Source organism: Glossina fuscipes, unplaced genomic scaffold, assembly GCF_014805625.2.
Source record: "Glossina fuscipes isolate IAEA_lab_2018 unplaced genomic scaffold, Yale_Gfus_2 0, whole genome shotgun sequence".
Taxonomy (NCBI): domain Eukaryota; kingdom Metazoa; phylum Arthropoda; class Insecta; order Diptera; family Glossinidae; genus Glossina; species Glossina fuscipes.
In genome coordinates, this window is record NW_023998414.1 from 29,442,783 (window position 1) to 29,465,606 (window position 22,824).

At 33.0% G+C, this 22,824-nt stretch overlaps 1 protein-coding gene across 1 annotated transcript in view; it reads left to right on the forward strand.

Moving 5' to 3' along the window:
* Positions 1 to 22,824, forward strand: part of LOC119635126 (galactokinase-like) — a 47,559-nt gene that overhangs the window by 20,008 nt on the left and 4,727 nt on the right. Inside the window, exon 7 of the mRNA XM_038029720.1 lies at positions 14,795 to 14,910. Coding sequence (XP_037885648.1) covers positions 14,795 to 14,910 — 116 coding nt within the window. The remainder of the gene's footprint in view (positions 1 to 14,794; positions 14,911 to 22,824) is intronic.

Here is a 22,824-nt window from a genome sequence, read left to right on the forward strand (position 1 = left end):
GGGCCGGCGACATAGCTATGGTGGCATATTTGGATAGAAAGTTCGTTCGTTTTACCCCGACGGTATGAAGAAGACCTCAATGCCTTTACGATTACCTGAAATGCGTTTATCAAGGTCTTGATTACTTTCTGCTGACTGATATGACAGAAATGACACCTAACGAATACAGTCCAACCTGTTTTTGTGCGGTGTTTTTTTATGCGCTTTTTTTGTGCGATTCTTTTTGTGCGATTCTTTTTTTGTGCGGTATATGAATATCGACACATTGAATTTCGTCGAGAGGTTAGGTCAATCTGAACTGTGTTGGCATCACTTTTTTTGCTATCAGTGTGTATGTACACATTGCAACAGCCATATCATACCTATACCATACGGTCTGGCCTGAATGTGTCATTAATAGAAATGTAACCGACAACTCGTCCACTTTATCATCAGATATCATTGCGCTAGCACATCAAATCTGCGGAGAAGGTTTTGACTCTTTCAGCGAAAATGATCTTATTGAAATGATTGAGGACGAAACCGTAAATGATAGTGACATTATCAATAACTTAACAGATCATGAAGACGGACAAGAAGAACCGGAATCTATTACAGCGGATAAAATATATGCAGGGATCCAGCTTTGCAGCAAATTGGAAAAGCATTTTCTTAAAATAGATAACAATTCTCAAAGAAGTTTGAAATTCCAAAATGAGCTTCGATTGTGTATATCTGGCTATCGCGACGTTTACAAACAGCTGTCGTCGCAAAAACTTATCACCGACTACATGTTAACAAAAAATAAATCAACTGTAGTATCTTCAAGTGACGAAAGCGATTACGAACCAGTTCATCGCAAAAATATGCGCGTTTTGAACTACGACGAGTAGTATTGAATTATGTACATTTTGAAAATTTCTCCTTGTTTAAAATTAGAAATTAAAATTTTTTTAAATGTTTCAATGTGTAATTTAATTATTTATTTTGTTTGGAATGCACTTTCTTGCTATTTCGTGAAGCTTTGACATATTTTCTAAGTGAGACTTTTTTTATGCGATCCCTCTCTACCGCATAAAAAAAATTTTCTTTAATACGCTGTGAACAATTATTTCTTATAGCTATTTATGAAGTTTTTGAATATTTGTTTTTTGTGCGATTCTTTTTCTGCGGTCCCTATCTACCGCACAAAAACAGGTTGGACTGTATATGTATTTTTATCTATCTCTATCGCTGGCTTATTCTTCATTTTCAAGTTTTATCCGATTTTCCTTTGATGTCTTTGCTATTTCGATTCTTTGTCGATACATTTGCCAGATTTTTCGTTGCTTGCCCAACCGTTCATATGTTCTTAAAGTAATCAAAATTGTTAATATTAAATTAATTTACGTTAATGTTGTCTGGATCTGAACTGGGATGAAATGGAAAGTGAAAACTGGCATCTATTGGAAACAGATCGAAATGATTTAAGAAAAGGCCAAGTTTCGGACAGTTGTTCGCAAGATCGTTCGCCTCTTTCTCATACCAATATCTGTTTTCTTTATTGAATGTTGCTGTTACCTACTGCTTCCTTGTTTGCCGATCAAACTTTGTTAATTTAATTCAATGCTTCCATTCAAGCGCATCTGCTTTGCTTTGTTCTTTGAAAATAATTAATGCTATTTTCACTGTTAATACTTAACAAACTTAATATATGTTAATCGATTAGACATCTTGAGAATAAGTTGAACAATGCATGTTGTTTAATCAACATTTCTTCAATGCCCAAATGAATTTAACATTCGACGAAATCAAATCAGATTTTAGGTGAAATTACGTGATGTGTTATCTCGAGCTATATTATCGCAAAGGTGTGTATTTGCTGTTAACGCGCTTGACAAGTTCATTTCATATTTGTGTCGAAGTTTGGCTTTTCCCAGAGATTACGTGAATTGTAACAAAGTCCACCGTCAATGAATGGTCTCTGGTATGAAAATTTTCAGTGTATTAGAGTGATTTGATTGATTATCGGGCGTATGTGCTATTATACATCGCAGCTGTATATAAGTAAATTCTACTATAAACCGCGAATGCTTTTGGCACATAACGCTTGCACGAACCGTACGCGCGAATGTTGCTTTATAGTGTTATGTCAATCGTGGCTGATTATATTTAGCGGGCATTTACTTGCTTTACTTACTATGCACATGCGATAAGACAACTTGTTCAACATCTTTGCGGTTACAATATCATAATGTTTAAGATATTGTTATTGTTGTTATTGCGATAGTTGAACATTTTATTATTGCATTCTTACTAAAGCCGTCAACAATATACTCACTTCCTTAGCATACACGGGATAATATAAAATATGAAATTTTCTATTTATTATATTAACATTATAACATTCCCGTTCCCGTTTCATCAAAAGGAAACCAGAAAGCAGACTTCATTTTTTCTTTTTTTTCTTCATTTTCGCAAACTTATTTTTTCACAATTCTTTTTCATTGATGCATTTCTGTATAATTTATTAAACAAGGGAACTATTGACACAGCTTTCTATAACAGTTGGAAAGAAAAAAAAAAAAAAAATAAATTGCAAAAATCTCCTTTGACAACCATCAACCATTGAAAGATGAGGACAGAGTAGTGCTTCCGTTGAAATACGTACGCTTTAAAGGCTTCATAAAATCCATATGAACAAATTTCATTAGAACAAATCTTGATCGATTTTGGCATGGTGCGATAGAAAGCTTATACTTCTTATTCTCTCTCTCTCTATATATATATATATATCACTATCTCTCTCTACCTCTATCTCTTTCTTTCTCTTCGCGCTTCTTTTCGCCCATCACTATGTTAAACGCATGTGAAAGAGAAACAAGTCAAGTTTGAAAGTCAATATGATTCATTCAGTTGCATAACTGCTCAGAAGTTATAGAAACGTAAAGGCTTTCAAAGCCTTACTAATATCAATTCTTAACGAGTGTCTAATTTCTAGTAAACTTATCTAAGAGTGCAACATTCAAGTTTCACTTTGTGGGAAGATTACGTATATTATTTATGTATATTGCAATGAACGCAATAGCGATTTTATTGCAAACGTTAAATGCTATATAAGCGCCCAAGTCTACGCATAAGCGCAACGGACTTTAAAATATGTAAGAAAGCGTGTAAGCCATTCCACGCTTGTGAATATGTGATATATTGAAAGAGTAATAAATAGAGTTGGATATGATTTACACAGTCACATACAATATTTGAATGACGCATATTGCAATTGAATTGTTCGAAAAAGAAGAAGAAAAATGATTCAATGAACTGTCCGGGCAAAAATCCTCACCAATCGCATATTGTAAACGCATTTGTTACATAACACGTAATCGTCAAAGTTTTGTTGGCTAACTAAGCTTTTAAGATGAAAATGAATTTTATCGCTGCAGATGATGAATTTTAAACACTGTTCTTAGGAACCGTGAGTTGTGACAAAGTCTTTTTCTTTTTTTTTTTTTGCACAGTTATAAGATATTGGGTTATTGCTGATGAGCCGGTGCAAATAATTTAAAGCGATAATGATGGCTAAAGCTGAGCTTAAGCTAAGTGGATTCAAGCAATATTAACAAAAACAAGCTTTCTTCGTATTGGTGACCCGTAATTGCTTTCCTTTTCTCGGATTCGAAAAAGCGTCATATGCATTATATATTAAGAGCAAATTTAGGTAAAATAAAATGATGTTTATGTTATTTTCCAGACTCGCTTCTTTTTAGATAGTAGTGTATGTGCCGTAATGGCTCTTCTTTTACCGTCTGACGTTTCAATTTATTCAATTGTGTGTAAATTTGAAAAAGTTCGATCGTAATTATTTTGAAGAAATTGAAGGAAAATTTACGATAGTTGTAATGATGACATGATGCGAGCACTCGAAAGGCCATATGCTCTTTACAACATTTCCATCTTAGTGACGTAGAGAAGTGCGGTAACCAATAAATCAAGGCTTTTGTTTTTCGTCGACTTATTTTTTACTCGCCCTTCTCTGGAACTAAATGTGATTACAATTATTGACAGAAATTGGAAGCAATCAGAGAAATTAGATCATAGCCGTGTGTACTCTACGGCGAAAGAAACTCAAAGAATAGAAACTTTTGTGAAAAACTTAACATATGCGTAGTTCATAGTCGTTTCTTATATATTCAAGCATTTAACAAATTTAATATATCTGTTGTAGTGGCTTGTGGAAATTAAAGTAGACTTCAGGTATGCAAAAATGAAAAAAAGAAATTGGAAAAAGGTGTACTTGTTTTTTTGTTTTTGTAATTTGTTTATACGCGACAGCAAATGAAACTAATTCTTAGTTGACAATGTCATCAACATCGTTAATGTTGGTTGCTTTCATCACTCCATCATCATAACATCGTTAAGGGATAATGAACGCTGATGTCAAGCTGGCTTTATTTTGTCGGTTGAAGATAATGCGATAATATAGCAAAAGTAGAAAGAGAAGGAAAAGAACATTTTCAAAAACTTTCGGACATTTGACGCCATTCTATCCTTTCTGCGTTATATCATATTTGTGCGTTTGCGATGTAAACATGAATGCTTTCTCGCTTGAGTCTTATAACTCGTAAGTACTTGAAATTGTAAAGCAAACAACATCATTTGTATGCAAAATGAAACTACACGATATAAAGTGTTGTAAACTAAGTAAACCTTCCCTAACAAAATCTATCAACCTTCAAAACAGCATTTCATTCTAATAGAAAACAAAATGTAAAAAAAAAATTTAAAAAAAATTTAAGTTTACGTTTGTTTTTTGAATTTAATTTAATAAAAAAAAAAAAAAAAAAAAAAAAAAAAAAAATTATAAAAGTTCGTAATGCGAATAGTTAGATAAAAAGGCGAAAAACGAAAATCTCAACTACCAGAGGTAAGGAAAGAGATAGTAAATAGAAGAAAAAAAGAAAAAAGAAAAAGTTTTCCTTCTAAAATATTTTAATTAATTACTTTTTTTCTTCGAAAAATTCACTTTTAAGTAAATAAGTATCTTGTTTATTGAATTCTAATTTCGTATTTTAAAACTGATTTATTTCTTTAGTATCGAGTTCCTCGAACTTTCAGACCTTCCTCTTTTCATAATATCGTGTTCGAACAAATTTCTTTTTAGGGGAAACATGACGAAGCAATCAGTTTATTGGCCAAAAATCGTTTTTGCAAATGACATCACATATACATACAAACATACATACAATCATATATATATATATATATATATATATATATATATATATGTGGATATGCATATATATATAAGTGTGTGCATATATGTATATGCACCGTTCATGCGTAATTGTGTTCCTTTTTTTCGCAATATCCGCAGGTGATGAGTCTGCCGGATATAAAATTTTATCGCCGCAATAGAAACACCAGAAACTAACGATAAGCATTTGGCCCACGTTCTCTGTATGTATGATGATGATTTTCCAAATAAATGCAACGTTTTCTTAAACGTTTGATATGATTTTAGTTGATAATGGAAAGTGAAAAAAATTATTTATAAAATAGGTGCTTGCATGTATTTTGATCAGCGATATCTATCCGTGAAAATGATAAAGTAATGTAAACTATCAGTGCACATGACAGGAATACTCAAAATTACATTTCGTTACTTTTGTTGTTTGATTTGAAGAAATCCGCTTATGGTTACGCTGCTCCATCATATTCCAATTATCGGTTTTGCTTTCAACGGGTCAAAAGTAGTAGTTTCTTAGGTCAATGATAACGAGCCTAGCCTGGAGGACCAAAACACTTCGAAGAACATGAACCGCAAGACTTATTGGACGAGAACCCACCTGAAGACCTCAAAGAACTTTCGAACAGGTTAGCAGTTGATGAATCAACCATTTCTAGACGTTTATCGATGAATCGATGGGCAAGAGTTAAAAGAAAGGGAAAATGGGTATCATACGAATTGGTTGAAAAAGCGATTTCGAATGATGTCGCGGTATCATTGCTTGCCAGGCAAAAAAAGAAGAGTTTTTGGTGGCGTGTTGTGACTGGCGATGAAAAGCGGATTTACTACGACAATCTCAAGTGCAAAAAGTCATGAATTAAGCCCAGCGGTCTACCCAAATCGACACCGAAATGGAATATTCATGACCATGCGCTTACGGTGAGATCAGCAAGGTGTAGTGTATTACGATCCGCTGATCCCGAACGAAATTTTTATTGTAGATGTCCACCAACCAGCAATAGCTGTTAGCACACGCAAAGTCATCCTCTTGCACGACAACGCTCGGTCACACGTTGCAATGAGGATACTTTGTTCCAGGTGAAAAGTGAAGGTCTACCATACCCAGTGTACTTACGAGACACAGTGCTTTCCGATTATCACTTGTTCCGATCGATGCGGCATGGCTTGCCTGGCACACGGTTTAAGAATGCTGAAAAAGTTCCTTCGACATTGTATCGCCATGTTGCCAGAAAGATGGAAACAAGTTGTAGACAATGATGGAAATTAGTTTGATTAATACCGGATTGATCGTACGAATTTTTCCCAATAATTACTTTTTTCAAGAAAAAAAATGATCAAAATACATGCAAGCACCTGATGTTTGAAAAAGTGCTGACCCAGTTTAAGATGAAATTTTGAAAGATTTCATTTAATCAGGTCCGTTTTCGTCCGTACACGGATGTACACTTTTTGCAATTTTGAAAAGGAAAGCGCTTATCGAAGTTATGAATAACGCATTTTGAGCTAAAAATTATTGATTTTCATGAGAAGTCTTTTCGTCATCGATAAAATTTTTCACTTTTTCTCAAGTTTCAACTGAAATTGCTTATCGAAACTTCATTGCATTTATCTAGCAACGACGAGGAGAGGAAAGAAAAACTGTAAGGTGCATAGAGGCAATCATTGGTGGTCTTTATAATTCCTATAATATCTACAAATAGGTCTTTCGTTATTTTCTTTATTTATTCATTATCCATTATATCAAACCTCAAACTTTCGAAGACGATTATAGTGAATATAAACATGAGTAAAATTTCTATGGTGTAAAATGAACTAATATATGATAAATCCGCTTGAGCGGTCGAGCAGACAAAAGTCTCGGCTAGCAGCTCAATAGAGCTTTTTAATAAATCCGAAAGCCTTAGATGGTAGCGCTTTAAGACTTTAGTCTTAGAATTTATTCTCTGGCTAAATTTGTAACAATAGTGATAATAATAATAATAATAATAAAATATGACAAAAGACCAAAACTTGCCTGTTAAGTTTTTAGAAGATCGAAGTTTTGTGAGCATAAAGTTACCGCATTTGTTTCTTTGGTTCCACATTCCGTTGGTTTATTGCAAAAAATTGTTTACAAATTCATTATTCAAAATATCGCTAATAATGCCGGGCACCACTTCAGCTAGCTTTTGAAAATATTACGTTTCCTTTCAAGGCTTTCTATAAAATAGAAAAACTCTATTAGAGAAAAAGGTACTCATAACCTTGCAATGTCCTATACATCGTGAGGCTAGTCTCTTGAATCCATCTGACGAATGGGTACATACATGCATTTAGGTTTCTAATCCCACTTTACGCACTTCCGATTGAAGCTATAAATTGCTGCATGTAATATTTCCATTTTCTGAAGGCGTGTGTGTAGCCTTTGAAGCGGATCCAGAGGGCAATAAGAGGGCAATTGAGAGTAAATTGATTTATCTGAAATAGGACGGTCAGGTGAGCTAGTCAAGCGATTTTCTATTGACGCTGTGAGCTTTATTATTATATCAGTATAATAATTTAGGTTTGTAATAGGAATGAAAGCATCGTTCGAGCCAGTAATAAGTGATCTATTGAAACCCATATTAATGGGAATGTAATCGAAATAAGAATTTTTAAACAAGTATGAAAACAGTAGTGTGGCACGGCCCAGCTAGCTACACCACCCTACAGCTATTCATATATCGATTTTTCAAAATGTGAGAGCTTACATGGCGCGTGATCAAAAAAAAAAAAAATAGTTTGTTCCGAACTATTTTCAATAGCGTTTGTCCTTCGCCCAAGGCAGATCGTAAAAATTCCGGCTGATAGATTGAGTACAAGAAAACAAGACCCGACGGACGGACATATAAGCTTCATGATCCATTTCTGAATCGATTAGTATAATAATGTTGGGTCTATCTCAAGTTTTTCTGGTTGTTACATACAAACTAAACTTAATCTACACTTGTACAACAAGTGGTGTAGGGCATAATTATCAAAATCGAATATTTGAGGTTAGCAATTACAGTTTTGCTGACATTGCTAATACCTATTGTGCTGTCAATTGAATCGTAAGTAGAAGAAGATTTAAACAAAAAGATTGTAGGGGCGTGTAATTAGCGTCACTCTACTAGTTTGTATATTTAAATCAGAATTACAGATTGAACGCTCTACGTACCAAATCGAGTTTATATTTTGATTAGTTGCGGTGGAGCGGGGAAAAAAAGATGGACACTTTCACTGCGAATTAACTTATGTAAGATTGAAATAACAAAAGTTAAACCATTTTTTTAATCTTTTCTTACTTAATCACTCGATTTAAGGAAAAGGTGAATTCTGTTTTTTTTTTCGCTTTTGTTATTGTTGTTGTTGTTGTTGTTATTTTCTTTTGTAATATTTTATCTTCCATTATTTAGTTAATTGAATAAAGTTATCCTTTCAAGGTATTTGTGATATCTAAAATTATTCTTGTTGATCTCTGCTTGGCTAAGAGCCAATAACTTAGACATGTGTGTTTCAGCATGAATTGAAACGCCAACGCCATTTAAAGCTTCTGGCATTTGCTGTTATACTATGTTCTATATCTAGATAAGAAAAAAATAAATAAATACTTAACAGCAATATTATTTCAATTAAAATATATTAAGTTCGTTAAATGATTTGTAACATGTTACACATACCTGTTAAACATCAAAATAAAAAAAAAGAATTTTCAGTTGTAACAAATTTTCATATATGTTTGTTCAATAGTATTAGCAGTGGTCATCTCAAATTTGATTAACAGAGAGATTTTCGTAAATGCTTTAAAGCAGTTTATTGTTCAAAGCGTTAGGTTATGTCATCGATTGTGATTAAGAGATCACAGCAAGCAAGTTGGGCATCTTGCAAATTAAGGTCAATCGAATAATAATTTCCATAAGTGGTATTCCTCTTAAAAGCTATGCATTTGTCAACTAGGTTTTTATAATAAATACAAGATAAAAAATCGGTAGTGTAATGAATTTCTTTGCAAACCAAGTGAGCCCTGTTGATAGGCAGACTTTCATTACAATCTAATCCCACTTTTCAATAGCTTCATATACGATTGTAAGAAAGTTCAGAAAGTGCCTTTTAATTACAAAACTAAAAAGTATTGATCCCTTCGATGTTACTATTGCTATAGCGAAGTAACATTTTCAAAAACACACCAATATATAGTTTGCTGATCTCGCAATATATGATTCTCTAAAGCTCTCTTACAATCGCGTCGCTAAAAAATTCTTGTGATATTTGTTCTTAGGTACACTTTGTATACTTACTTAGAATTTACGGTAGACCAAAGTAAATGACGACGCGACAATCCGAGGCACTATTCTTAAAGGGTCCATTGAATCTTGCTTATATCCATAAACGTGTCTTCCACACAAACTTGATCCGTTTGTGAAAATTAGTGCATGTAATCGATATAATAAGCGGCAGCGTATATCCATAACGTGCTTAATATAACATTACCGGAGCCTGAGCGAGTTCCGCCATATATTGTTAATCTTTCCCTTTCTTCTACTGTCATCACGCGCACTATCATTGTATGTTATTTACTTTCATAGGAATTTAATCGAGTGAATTTTTCTAAAACAAGTCACAAGAAAACGAGAACCGAAGTTGTTGCATTGTTCGGATTGCTGGCATTGCTCGATTATTGTTAGAGCCTCGTATATCGCACTTTTGACTCTTGACGCGATGAGTTTTCCTCTTAAACAATGAAACAGTTTTGCAAAAAGATCGCTGATGCCGTAGCAGCGCAACGCGTTACAACTAACTTTCGACTTTGCAATTGATTTTGTTTTGATCGAAGTGCCATGAAATGATGATATTGAGTTTGCCTTGCATAAGCAAAAGGATTCAATCAGTTTTCGACTGTACGATTTTCGGCAATACGCAAACCAAACTTCGGCTACAGGCGTACTTGCTAATATGACTTTTCTTTTCCTCTTCATTTTTTTTTTCCCTTTCTTTTGGTTTTTGTTTCGCTTTTTTGTGTCATTAGAAATGTCTTCGTTTTTATTTGATTTGGTTGCTGTCGTTTTGCACAAGTCAACAAAAATTAGAAAACCATAGTATATTTTTTGCTTTTACTTTTTTTTTTTTCATAATTTTGTTAGTGTTGTTGGTAAATTTTTGTTGTCGCTGATTCATTTGGTTAGTACTTGGTTGAAAAGAAAAACAATTTTGCAGATAGAAATAAAAGAAATGAACAGACAGAGAATGTTTTAAGTTCGCACAAATTTTTGGCTTACGGAATACGGAGTGTTGCGCACGTACACATGCACGTAGTTATTATTCAGAGAAATTTGTGGTTGGTTTTTGATTTGCTGCGCTCATATGTTATTCTTTTTAAAAGTTTTTTTTTTTTTTTCCTTTTTTTCTCAATTCTGGACATAAACACATAGTTCCGGTTTGGCCTCTTCCGCCTGACTGTTTTCCTCACTTTCTCTTATTTTTTTCTTTTTCTCTCTCTCTCTTGCTCTCGCTATATATTTTTCTATTTCTTTCCTTTTGATTTCATGGTGCATTAATACTGTGTCAACATACACTTTACTGTTTATTGTTATAGTAACTGTAGACGACAAAAATTTTCTTTTATAATAATGTGTGTGTTTGTGACTTTTTTTCAAATCTTTAGATTTGTTTTTCATCTTCATTTTTTTTCTCTCTTTTCTTTTTTTTATTTCTATTTTCAATTCTTTTCTTTTTTCTTTCTTTCTATAAATTGCATTTAGTACCAAATGTCTTTTTCCATTAACTTTTCATATTTCATATCTATCTGGGTCCTATTGCGTTGATGTGGTCTTCTATGTTGCTGTTCTTGTTGTTGTTATTGTTATCGTTGTCGTCCCTGTGATTATTCTGTGTTGAACTATTTTTGTGGCTAAGATAATCTCTTGAAAATGGATTTTTTTGCCGAAACGTTTTTCTTTTATTTCGTTGGTTTTTGTGTCTGATTATTGTCAAAGCATTTCATGTAACTGTAACTGTATCTGTGAACTGTGCTAGGGTGGAAATAGTTAAGTTCATTTTCTTGGCTATAATTGTACGATTTTATCTTTGCGGTTTCTTTATTCATTTTTTTTTTTTTTTTTGTTTTGCTCAACGAATCATTTTAAATCTTTTTTTGCTTAAACGATACTAAAGAAGAAGTTAAAAAATTTATTTAAAGCTTAACACACTTTTCGATACGTCAAACCCAAACAGACTTCATAAACTGTACCAAGACTTGTTAAAATCTTTCTCTTGTTTTCTTTCTCCCTATTCTCGATTCCTCTTTATCGTATTTTGATTAAAACTTATGTTTAATGGACTTTCCTGTAGCGGTTTGAATGTTTGTATTGCGGTTTGCCTGAGTGCTAACTACAGTTCTGCCATCGGCAAGTGTAAAAGTGTGGTTACGATTATAAGTTAACATATCAGCGTAGTGTATACGATACACTCAGAGACTTGTAGCCTAACGTAAAAAGGAAAGAAGATAATAATTCAAAATGTAGTGATCGTTCAAGCTATAGATAGGTTTTCTAGCAATTCTTCTAAATTACTTACTCGCAACTCTGTGAAGTGATTTTCCTTAAGATCTCGTAAACAAGCTTCAAAAATTGTTATTGTAAATTTGCGTTCAACGACAAGAGAGGGAGAGAAAGAGAGAGAGAGACACACAGAGAGAGAGAGAGAGAGAGAGAGAGAGAGAGAGAGAGCAAGAGAGAGAGACAGAGAGAGAGAGACAGAGAGAGAGAGAGAGAGAGAGAGAAAGAGAGAGGGAGAGAGAGACAGAGAGAGAGAGAGACAGAGAGAGAGAGAGAGAGAGACAGAGAGAGAGAGAGACAGAGAGAGAGAGAGAGAGAGAGAGAGAACCTCCCATTTCTCTCTCTTCTCTTTCTTTCCTTTCTTTCCTTTGTCGAATTTCTTTTCTTAGTCGAATTATCATTCGATAATGAAAAGTGTGTTTTTTTGTTTCGTAAAAAAGTGCCTCTCTCCCCACTGTTTTTTAAACATTGCATGCAGGCATAGTCTTCGTTTCTCTTCACTTCTTTAAAACGAAGAAGTCACGCTGTCTCTACCCATACCTACGCGTCTGAATGTAACAATTTGTCAAATCGATATGAAATTGGTCGTATTTTCATCGTAAATGCAAATTTCACTTACATTGGTATTTTTAAACGAAGAAGTTAGATACGCTTCACTACGTACGGAAATTAATTTGAATATCACTTGTGTTCTACTAAAGCAAATAAAAAATTATCATAATACAAGAGATTATTCATTAATTCGATGTTTTGTGTGCTTATGAAAGAAATTGGTTATGCCTCTCTGTATTCCGGTGCTCTCCCATTGTCATTGCACGCTCTTTGTCTTCTATTTTGAAAGCTGCTTGATAAGCAAGTGTTTACAGGCACAACAGAATCAGTCTTTCTTGGGTATTTCAAGCGTAGCTTTTACGCTATAAAGGCTTTTTTTGCATTCCATCGAATTCCATTCGAAAAACCTACGCTATAAAGTCCGATATTATCGGAATCATATAAAGTTGTTTCCACTTGTTCTTAGGTCCTTGCCCAGTAATGAGCGATTCATTATCATGGGAAGTTATTCCAAAGCATGTATTTTTAAGGCAGTAGCGCTGAATTTCTTTAAGCAAGAAACGAGGTTTTTACTTTTGGTTTTGCAAATCGAGTGATGAAAAATAAGTTAAGTGACATCTTGTAGTGTTATCTAAGTCTGACAATATATCGCTGACGATTAATTTGTTTACGCATTTTGTTACCGTCATTGGTTTATGCCGGCGTAAAGCGCAAGCTTGATTTCAAGAAAAAAAATAATTTAGATAAAAATAGCAAAAAGGGAATTCAAATATTCGGCTTCAGTTTTAAGGTGTCCTTCGCAAAATGATCATTGGTTGCACAAGAGTAATAAGTTTTTTTTTTTTTTCCGAAAGTTTTTGAAAGTAAAACTTCACTTATAGAGTGAGTGAATTGTTGCGAGTGCTTAGCTTTTAATAAAAACACGTTGCCCACAAAAGTCGATTCATTGGCTCCTCTTTAGCGTAGACTGTCAATCTTCGCTCTGTCCCTTCGCTAATGTCTTTTAATAAACTGTCAACAGAACAAAGTATAAATATTGTTGAGAGTTTTTTCGAAAATTTCTTTGTTGTGTGTTTGTGCTTCTTGAAATAATTTTTATAAAGGGAAAAAAAGTTTCCGAACACAAACTCTGATCAGATCCTGGATAATTCACAAGTTTATGCCATGTAAGTAAGTAATAAACTTTGATAAGTAGAGAAATTTAAAGGAATTTAAAGAAAGGATCGGGCGGTTGGCCAGTTAAAAATTGCAAAGTCTATGTCTCCAGCAAACCTGTTAGTACAAAGATTACTTACCCTTTGCTTTATTTCAAATATAGATATAATCGGCAGCACATACGTAAGTAATTCAAGTTGAGATAAAATATTGTGCCGTGTGTGTTTGTACTCAATAAAATCATATATATAATATATATGATATCTAAATAAATGCAAAGGTCGTGTGTTACTCTTACTTAATTACTCCTTTGTACAGAAACCCATGCATTTTCTTCACTTCATTTAATCAAGGTAATACACGATGTATGAGTGATATTTTCTTTATGCTCTATGATTCAAAAATATTCAACTAAACATAAACGGGGTACGAGCTCATACATAGGTAAACCTTAATAACCTTTTTTGTGGAGACTTACGTAAGATATTGTACATGCATGTATATATATATATATATAGATATATATATATATATATGTATACAAATATACGTATATGTTTTTAGTGTATTCATTATCGTAAGGATTTCTTTGTAAAAAACGGAAATCATTAGGTGTGAATATGTAAACTAATACTTAGGCAAGCGAAGAAAGCAAGCAGGCAGACAAGCAGGCAGGTTGGATGGCAAACATACATGCATATATGTATATATGCAAAAATAGTAAACCTGTAATTTTCTGCTCTTATATATACATATATATATATAATATATATATGTATTCTATACGTAATGACTGTGTTAATGTATATCTGTATATAATTTGATGTGGGTAAAGTAGCAATTATTTGCACATTAGCATTTAAGTTTTATTTCAACGTCTTTTTACACAAAAATAATTAATGCGTAACTTGACGCTGTTGTGCAACGGCAAAGTATCGTCGAATATAACATGAGAGAGACGAAGAAAATAAAAAAGCAAAAAAATAAAAGGAGTATAATTACAACAAAACAAAACCGAAAGAAAATCGAGACTTTCTGTTCAGTAACGTTATCATTTCGAAACATGCTTTGCCAGGCATAAAGGAAGTGAACCATATGAGCTCATTAAAAAAAAAAAAAAAATAAAAAAAAAAATAAAAATAAAAATAAAAAATTAAATAAAGTAAAAACAGAACAAAATTAAAAATAAAATAAAAATAAACATTTTGTATGAAGTCCGCAGCAAAAATATGTAAGCGTGCGTGTGTTTAAGTTTGCATACGCGTGTTTACATATATATTACAAGTTATGCAATTACTGACATTATACACTTTTAATTTAATTACAGCTTTAAAGGCCAACCATTGCGATGAGGTGTTGCTGAAACGAGCACGACATGTCATTACGGAAATCAAGCGGGCACAAGAGGCTGCCATCGCATTAAAAGCTCACGATTTTAAAAAGGTGAATAAACATGTCATGTATGCTTGTATGTATACATATATACATACATACATACATACATACATACATTTATTTATATATGATAACATAGATATTTACGTTCATGTGCTTATGTTATACGTTTACTAATGCGATAATGAGCGGGTGACTGAATACTCGGTTTTTGTAAGCTTGTTTTCATTATTATTATTATTTATTTATTTTCTTGTTTTTTTTTTTTGGGAGAAAAATTTTGCAGAAGATTATCTAATGCTGTTGTCGATGTTGACGATGTGGCAAATCAGAAATAACAGCAAAGTTATTAAGAAAAAAGGAAGAAAAAAAAAAAAAAAAAAACCAAAGCAAAGAAACAAGAAACAATAAAAAGTTACTTTATTATGACAATTATAGCGAAACTTGTTCACAAGCAAGTTGCAAACCGAGTAACGACTAGAAAGATTTAAAAGAGGCCCTAACAATTATAGCAAATATTACGTAAATACGGCTTACTTCCGATAACAAGAAATCTGACGATAATTAAAATTGTGTTCAAATCCATTCGTTTTTATTTCTACAAAACCAAAAAAAAAAAAAAAAAAAAAAAATATTTTAATTTATATACAAAGCAAAAAAACACCCAGTGTTTTTAGAATATAAGCAAAAAAAAGAAGAAGACTTAAGAAAGAAATACACTAAAAATACTATAATGAGACATGGTCAATCGTAAAGTACCCTACACCATCCAACAGTTATTCATATAACACTTCTTCAAAATAAGGCGTTCTGTAGAAAGTGGTGGAAAAAATGGTCGTAGCCGGATCATTTTCAACAGCCTACGTTCTTGGGGTCAAAAGACAGCAACTTACTAAATTTTATTAATATACTTTAAAGAATGCAATTGTTGGTAGGTTAAACGCGAGGAAACAAAACGGACGGAGAGACAAGCTTAAATCAATTTCGGAAAGTTATTCCGAACTAATCAAGCTGGGGCTGGCTCAAGCCCTTCTCGGTGTTGAACGCATCCACACAAACTAAATATACCATTATGGCACAAGTGGAAAGAAGGCTTGGAAAGAACTGTGAATCAAAGTTGATATGTTATTGCTACAAGCGACTCGCCTTTAAGGTTAATCTTGTAACTTCTCCCCAAATACAATTTACTCAGTCCATTTTCAACTTATTTCATTATACATTTGCAACAATTTATCACATCATCAAATTTAGTTTATGAATAAAAAGAGAATCAATATGTTAAGCATTGATTCGGATGGAAAGTATGCAGAAATTAACAAAGCAGTTAAGTCAGCTATGTACCAGCCATCGAATCTGGTAGGCCCAGAGCTAGAAGAGAACACCAATCGAACTTTTGAAAATTGATTTTTTCAAACATTTAATGCAAGATTTTATTAATGAGGTTTTCTACTGAAATGCTAATATGAAAACAAATGATGATTTTATGATTAATTGCACGGAGGTAAGCAATAATTTTTCATCATAATGTTATATCATTATTTCGATTCTTCTAATCCAATAAATTGAAAAAAAAATTACAATTGTTCAGGGATGTAGGCCTCCGTTTATGCATAGGCTTGCTTGTGTGCTATTTGTGCCTTTACATTTTTTCCTGTTCTTCTTATTATGTGATAGCTAAGCGTCAAATGTTTGAGAAAAAAAACAACTCTTCGGCCAGTTGAATGACATTGATCTCGAAAGAACTTTGAAAGAGATGATCGATCTCAAAATTGCTTTTATTCGAAAATTTTTGATTTTATCGTGTCACCGTCTTTCCTTGTTGTTTCTGGTTGCATTCTTTAACTTCAGCCCTCAACGAAAACCCAACTTAAAGTTTCCTATATAAGATAATTGAAGAGAAGAATTACATCAAATTGGTGTGAATTGGGTAAATCGGTCTGTAAGCTGCCGTAAATACTTCGCCTAGTAAAATAAACGTTTTTAGAACAAGAACAAAACTGAGATTTTAAAATGCCATAGTTTGGTAACGTTGAACCCTTACTACTACTCGTATTCATTACTTCACTTTTCGACATGCATAGGTATAGTTTTTGCAAGGACGTTTGTGTGGGAGAAAATTAAAATATGTTTCCTTCGAAAAGTTTGCCCAGTCATAAGCAAAAATAATATATTTCACATATTTTTGTCGAGCAGATGGAAAAATAAAAACTTTTTAACACATCACTAGGTCTAATTCAAGACATATTCGACACGGCTCCACCCTTCTCTTTCTTTCCGCTGCTATATGGACTAGACTATCAAGTACGAAGGATCACATATTTACCACATGACAATGAGTTTCCTTGGATCAGAGAAGCAGAGACGTGGCTAAGGCCACGGCGTCACAGCTTCGAAACTTTCCCTCAAATAATGATGAAAATCTAAAATTAATTAAGGAAATATGTATAATGCAAATGTAAGAGTGGCGCTAACACGCATATACCAGACTCTAAAGCTATGCAACGCTGTTTGCGGTCTTATTGTTTGCAACACTTTAATGTGAGAAATTTCTTTTGCTTAACTGTCGATTTCACAGGTACTAAGCATTAACGTGTTAGATTTGTTTCGTTTTGCCGAGAGGGGTAGGGAATAGTCTACACTCGCGTTCTCATTCTGGCATGGCAGGGGCAGCAAAAGCGTCCAAATGATTTCAATTCTTCAGCTCATTGACGGCTGCATCGATCGTCGTTTCATATTCAGCTGACATACGGGCTGTGCCATCTAATTAAGCATTCATATGCATATGTCAAAGCTAACCCCTAGAGACAGCTGTCAGTTTGCCTATTCGTTTACACAGCTATTTGTTTGTCTGCTTGATATTTTATTTTGCAGCTTAGTTTCCCCGAAATAAGCAAAATTCGTTCGCTACATACGAAAACTAAAATCATCTCAAAAAGCAAAGGCAAAAATTTCATTAGAATCTGTGAGGCGGCATTTTGAGACAATGCTGCAACTAATAGTATCTGAAAGCTGCACTTAAGTGCAAATCGAAGTAGTCTTATATATAACTTAAAAATGCGTTCAGGTAATGTCTATGACTCTGTCTTGAGAGTAAATAAAGCTATTAAAATTTGTTGTTGTTGTGTTCCCCAGCCGCTTGCATATATTTTCTATGATATGATGTTATTAAAAACGCGATCTTAGGTGCTTAAGGGTCACTGGTCAATACATTTGTCTCTTTTTGTTTAAAGCGAACGGAATTATTATTGTTATTTAATTTATATTAATTGAATTCAATTAATATAACTAAGCTTTATGATGATCTCCATTTGACTTCATTAAACTGTTGATAATAATCCTACTTTAAGCTTTTTGTATATACGCGATTATGTGTCTATAAATTCTCGTTAAAAAAAGCAAATAAATGTAAATTTGTTTTCAATTTTAACCACTCGGCCAAATGGAGAGGAGAAAATTAAAAAAAAAAAAAAAAAAAAAAAAAAAAAGAAGAAAACAGCATTATTTTCATACAAATGTAATTAAGAGAACTTCTGTGATAGGTGCGAACAAAAAGTAAGAGGATATTGGCAAAATAAGCCTCGCTATAAAATTTAACAATAATTACTTTATGATTTTTATTATTACACTGGTGATGGCTGGTATAACTTAAAGCTTATTTTTAATGGCAATTTCTCGCAAATTTGCATAATGTTATTGCTGTGAATCAACTCGTAATACGTAATATATATAAACGGTGCTTGGTTTTTGGTTTTGGTAGAAGGAAGAAAGATTTCTACACTATCGCAAATACATATATATATATATATATATATATATATATATATATATACATATACACACACACACACACAAACGCACGCATATACATACATATTTATACACAGGCGTACACATTCTCAGTTGCTTTTATATTTATATATCTACTACATGAATAAAGCGTCGACGGGTAAATGAAAGGCAACCAAGCAGGCTGGCAAGCAGACAAGCAAGCAAGCAAGCAAGCAAGCAAGCAAGCGAGCAAGTAAGCAGGCAGGCAGGCAGTTAGTTAGTTAGTTAGTCTGTCGTTGGCAATAGTGGATTTTGTATGCAATTGTACGCCGGTCATGCATATAAACGAGTGAACTATTATCAAAGTTGAGCAGCCATCATTAGCGTCATTTTTGAAATCGACGTGCATAATATGCGTTGAGCTGCCATAATTTGGGTAATATACACATAATATGCCTTTACACATACAAACACATAAACATACACACACACACACACACACACACACACACGCGCGCGCGAGCTTATACATGCCTACATACATATATATATATATATATATATATATATATATATATATATATATATATATATAAAAGTGAAACAGAAATAAATGAGCAAAAACGGAAAAGAGAATGTTTGTGAATAAAAGTGTAGAGAATGGCAAGACAAAAAATTACTCTACAAATATCATTGAATTTGCTTAACAGCTTAAAATGATGAAAGTAAGCAAAGAAAGAAAAAAAAAAAAAATTAAAATAAAAATGAAAATGAAAATAAAAAAAACGCAGTAACAAGTAAAATAAAGAACGGCCGGAAAATATGCAGCACATTCAAGTTGTAACGTATACCGAAGGATGCGAAAATGAAATAAAAAGACAAAAAAAAAAAAAACAAGGAAAAAGAAAAAAAGGAAAAACCATTGAGTGTTGCAATGGTGTTGAAAAACTAATTTATGCGGCGTTTTTAACAGCTGCCGTGCCTTCACCCTCGCTATGATAATGTTCCCCTTCATCTTATTCTGCGACGTATTTTATATAAAAGAGTTAGCCCAGCCAGCCGGTGGGGATGTTCTTTGTGTACTTTTTTTTTTTTTGTGTGAATATATGCCAAAGTTAATGATAAGCTAACTGTAAGCATATAAGTGCATGCATGTACGGACTATATAACACATGCAAGCAAGCTTTTGTAGGCTCTTTACTTTGCTTCTCTATAGACATTTATGTGTATGTAGTCTTATATATATTAAGCAAAGTAAAAAATATTGAGCTTGATAATGAGCGCTACACGAATTCATCTCATATGAGAAGAGAGTAAGATTCTATTCAATTGCGCTATCAATAATTTGTTTTCGTCAGCTGCAAGATATTTTGTGTAAACTCGTTGGCACGCTTTAGGCATTTCAATTTAGACCAAGAAGAGCCTGTCGTGATAATAAAATTAACGTTAACCCTTGTAGTTGGGCTTAAGAAAACAGACGAAGAAACATATATAACACTAAGTCTTGATCTATCCCCCAAATTTTTTTTTTTTAAGATGTCACAATTACGATAGGTTGCCTAGGAAAAGAAGGGTTTGAAACTAAAGCGAAATTCATATGTGTAGAAAATTTTCCCCTTAACATTGTGTAGTTCCTTCGCTTTCGAATTTTCTACAACTACGTCGTTATGTAGCTTAACCATTTCACCATCAGCTGTCATCTTCACCAAATGCAGCGACGTTACTAAAGCTAACGAGGGTTGAAAATCGTCAGCTTCACTCCTATCTGCTACTTTAGGGGCCTGTGTGAACTTGAACGGTGCCGTACGATGGTCATTTATTTACGACTCTTGAGCAATCTTGTACGCATACAAGTTCTAGTGCATAAACTCAATGCGGACATGCTCAGTTTCTTAGGAGATAATTGAATAATTACGGGACTGAATTTTAAGCAATCAAATTATCAGGACAATTGTAGGAAAAATAAATTGGTGACGTGAGACTATGCACCAAATTGAATGGACAATTGTAATCTCTTGGACATACTGTGTGAAAGTCTGTATGAAAGTCAAATTCGCACAAGTTGAATAGTTTAAAGAAACGCGTCATTATGTTACGACATGGCCTTTAGAATTTTAATTAATATCGGTATAAATTAATTTTTAATGTAATAATAAATTTATTGAATATAAATTTTTATTTTCTAATGGCTCAATACTTTTATTGTATACATATATATATATATATATATATATATATATATATATAGATGTATATAAATTTACGTATGTGTATGACTTGTATACGTCTACGTTTTCTCTTTACACATTCATACACAAAGTAGCTGTATACGCAAGCTTTCATCCCCTATCCGTGCATGGTGTGTTTGTGTGAGGTTGCATTTTGAATTTATAAAAAGGAAATATTCACGCGTATAAACTATATGGAAGGCCTACAAAATTTTAGGTGCACACATATAAGAACACCAGCCATCAAGTGTTGCTGTTGGTTACACATATAAGCGTGTATGCATAATGGGTTTGGTAGGGCTTTAGTTCAGTTTTTGAATTGCTGGCTTTCGCCTATTCAATTCAACTGCAATCAGCAAAATTTGATTTATGCGGCCACACATACCATATGTAAACACATATTCTTCCCGCACTTAAACTTTCATCTACCGAAACAAAAAAAACAAAAAAAACAAAAAAATAGAAATGGTTGGGGGGAGAGGAAGAAGAAATAGCCCAAAAAATCCCTTATACTCTCTTATACTCATTCATAAACCACCCGCTCATCGGTATTTAACGTTACTATATTCATTCATTCGGATAACGCATACTCTTGTCAACTCAATACAAAAAAAAAAAAAAAACAAATGGTGAGAAGGAGAAGGCGAAGCAAAGGGAGAGGGAAAGTATCGTCTTCCTCTTTATGCATTTTTTTTCTGCTTTAATACACATTTCACAGGTCTTCCGGTTCTATTTTTTCGGTGACTTTTTATATACGTATCGTGTGCTTTATTTCTTTTCATTTACTATTCATTCATTACAAAAGGTATAAAATTTTATATTCAAGGTATAGTAAAAAAAAAAAAAAATTTCACAAATGATGCTTGATTTTGGTTGTTATACTTACCACTTACTGTGGGCATATTCATTTTGTCAAGACGTTGGCCACTGCTCATCTCTCTTATTGTCCGTCCGTGAAAAGTTTATGGTAAACATTCTCTTGCTCGCATAGATTAACACATTAGAATACTCAAATTTGGCAAAAGCATAACGCGTAGCTTGGTATTGTAAATGGGCAAAAATTAGCCAAACGACACGCCCACAATGCAACGAGAGTCAAAGATCAAAGGATCTTCTATTAGGGATTTTTACTCATTACTTACTTTAGCTGCAGCAGATGTACGATAAAAACCTCATAGTGTATTGTAAAATGAAAAACTGTCACGCCCACTTAACGTTATAGAATAGCGAAATTTGAACTTATTATTATTCGTTTTTTTTTTTTTTTATTTTTTTCTATTTTGTATACTTTCTCCAAGCAAATATGATCGGCGTAAAAGATGCGGTCACAATCAAATTTTTTTTTTTTTCTTTTTTTTTTTTTTTTGGGATGTAAAGGAATTAGTATGCCTTAACAAATGCTAACCGTAGATAATGCTAACAAAGCAATTTAAAATATTCGCTGAATATGTTTAGATTTTATAATAATTTAAAAGTTATTGTAAAATTTAAAACTCTTTCTCTCTTACATTAGGAATTTTTAATTCATCCCTGATAGCTTCGGCAAAAGTTCTTTCACAGCAAAACCGCCTGAATATTGTTTCTAAACTGTTTACATAATAGTATTAACCTTGCAGAGATTCATTAGCGGTTTTCTATCTCAAAAACTGCTCGGGCTTTTTCGTGCAGTTGTTATAGCGAAACACTTTGATTTCCTTGATTTTTGCAAATGTTATCGAACCGTAAAATGCGGAAATAAAGAATATCGAACATGTTTATCATTGTTATTGTAGTAATCGATTCACTAAATATGTTTGATATTATTCTTATGGCCTTTATGTTAACTATTGTGCTACACTACTTCACTAAATTACCTATCTCGCATAATTTAATGTAATATAATGATAACTGAAGATTTCATTGCTAAAAATATTATAATTTTCTGTCGCGTGAAACTATCACTTTTACACGTTCATCCCAAATTTAT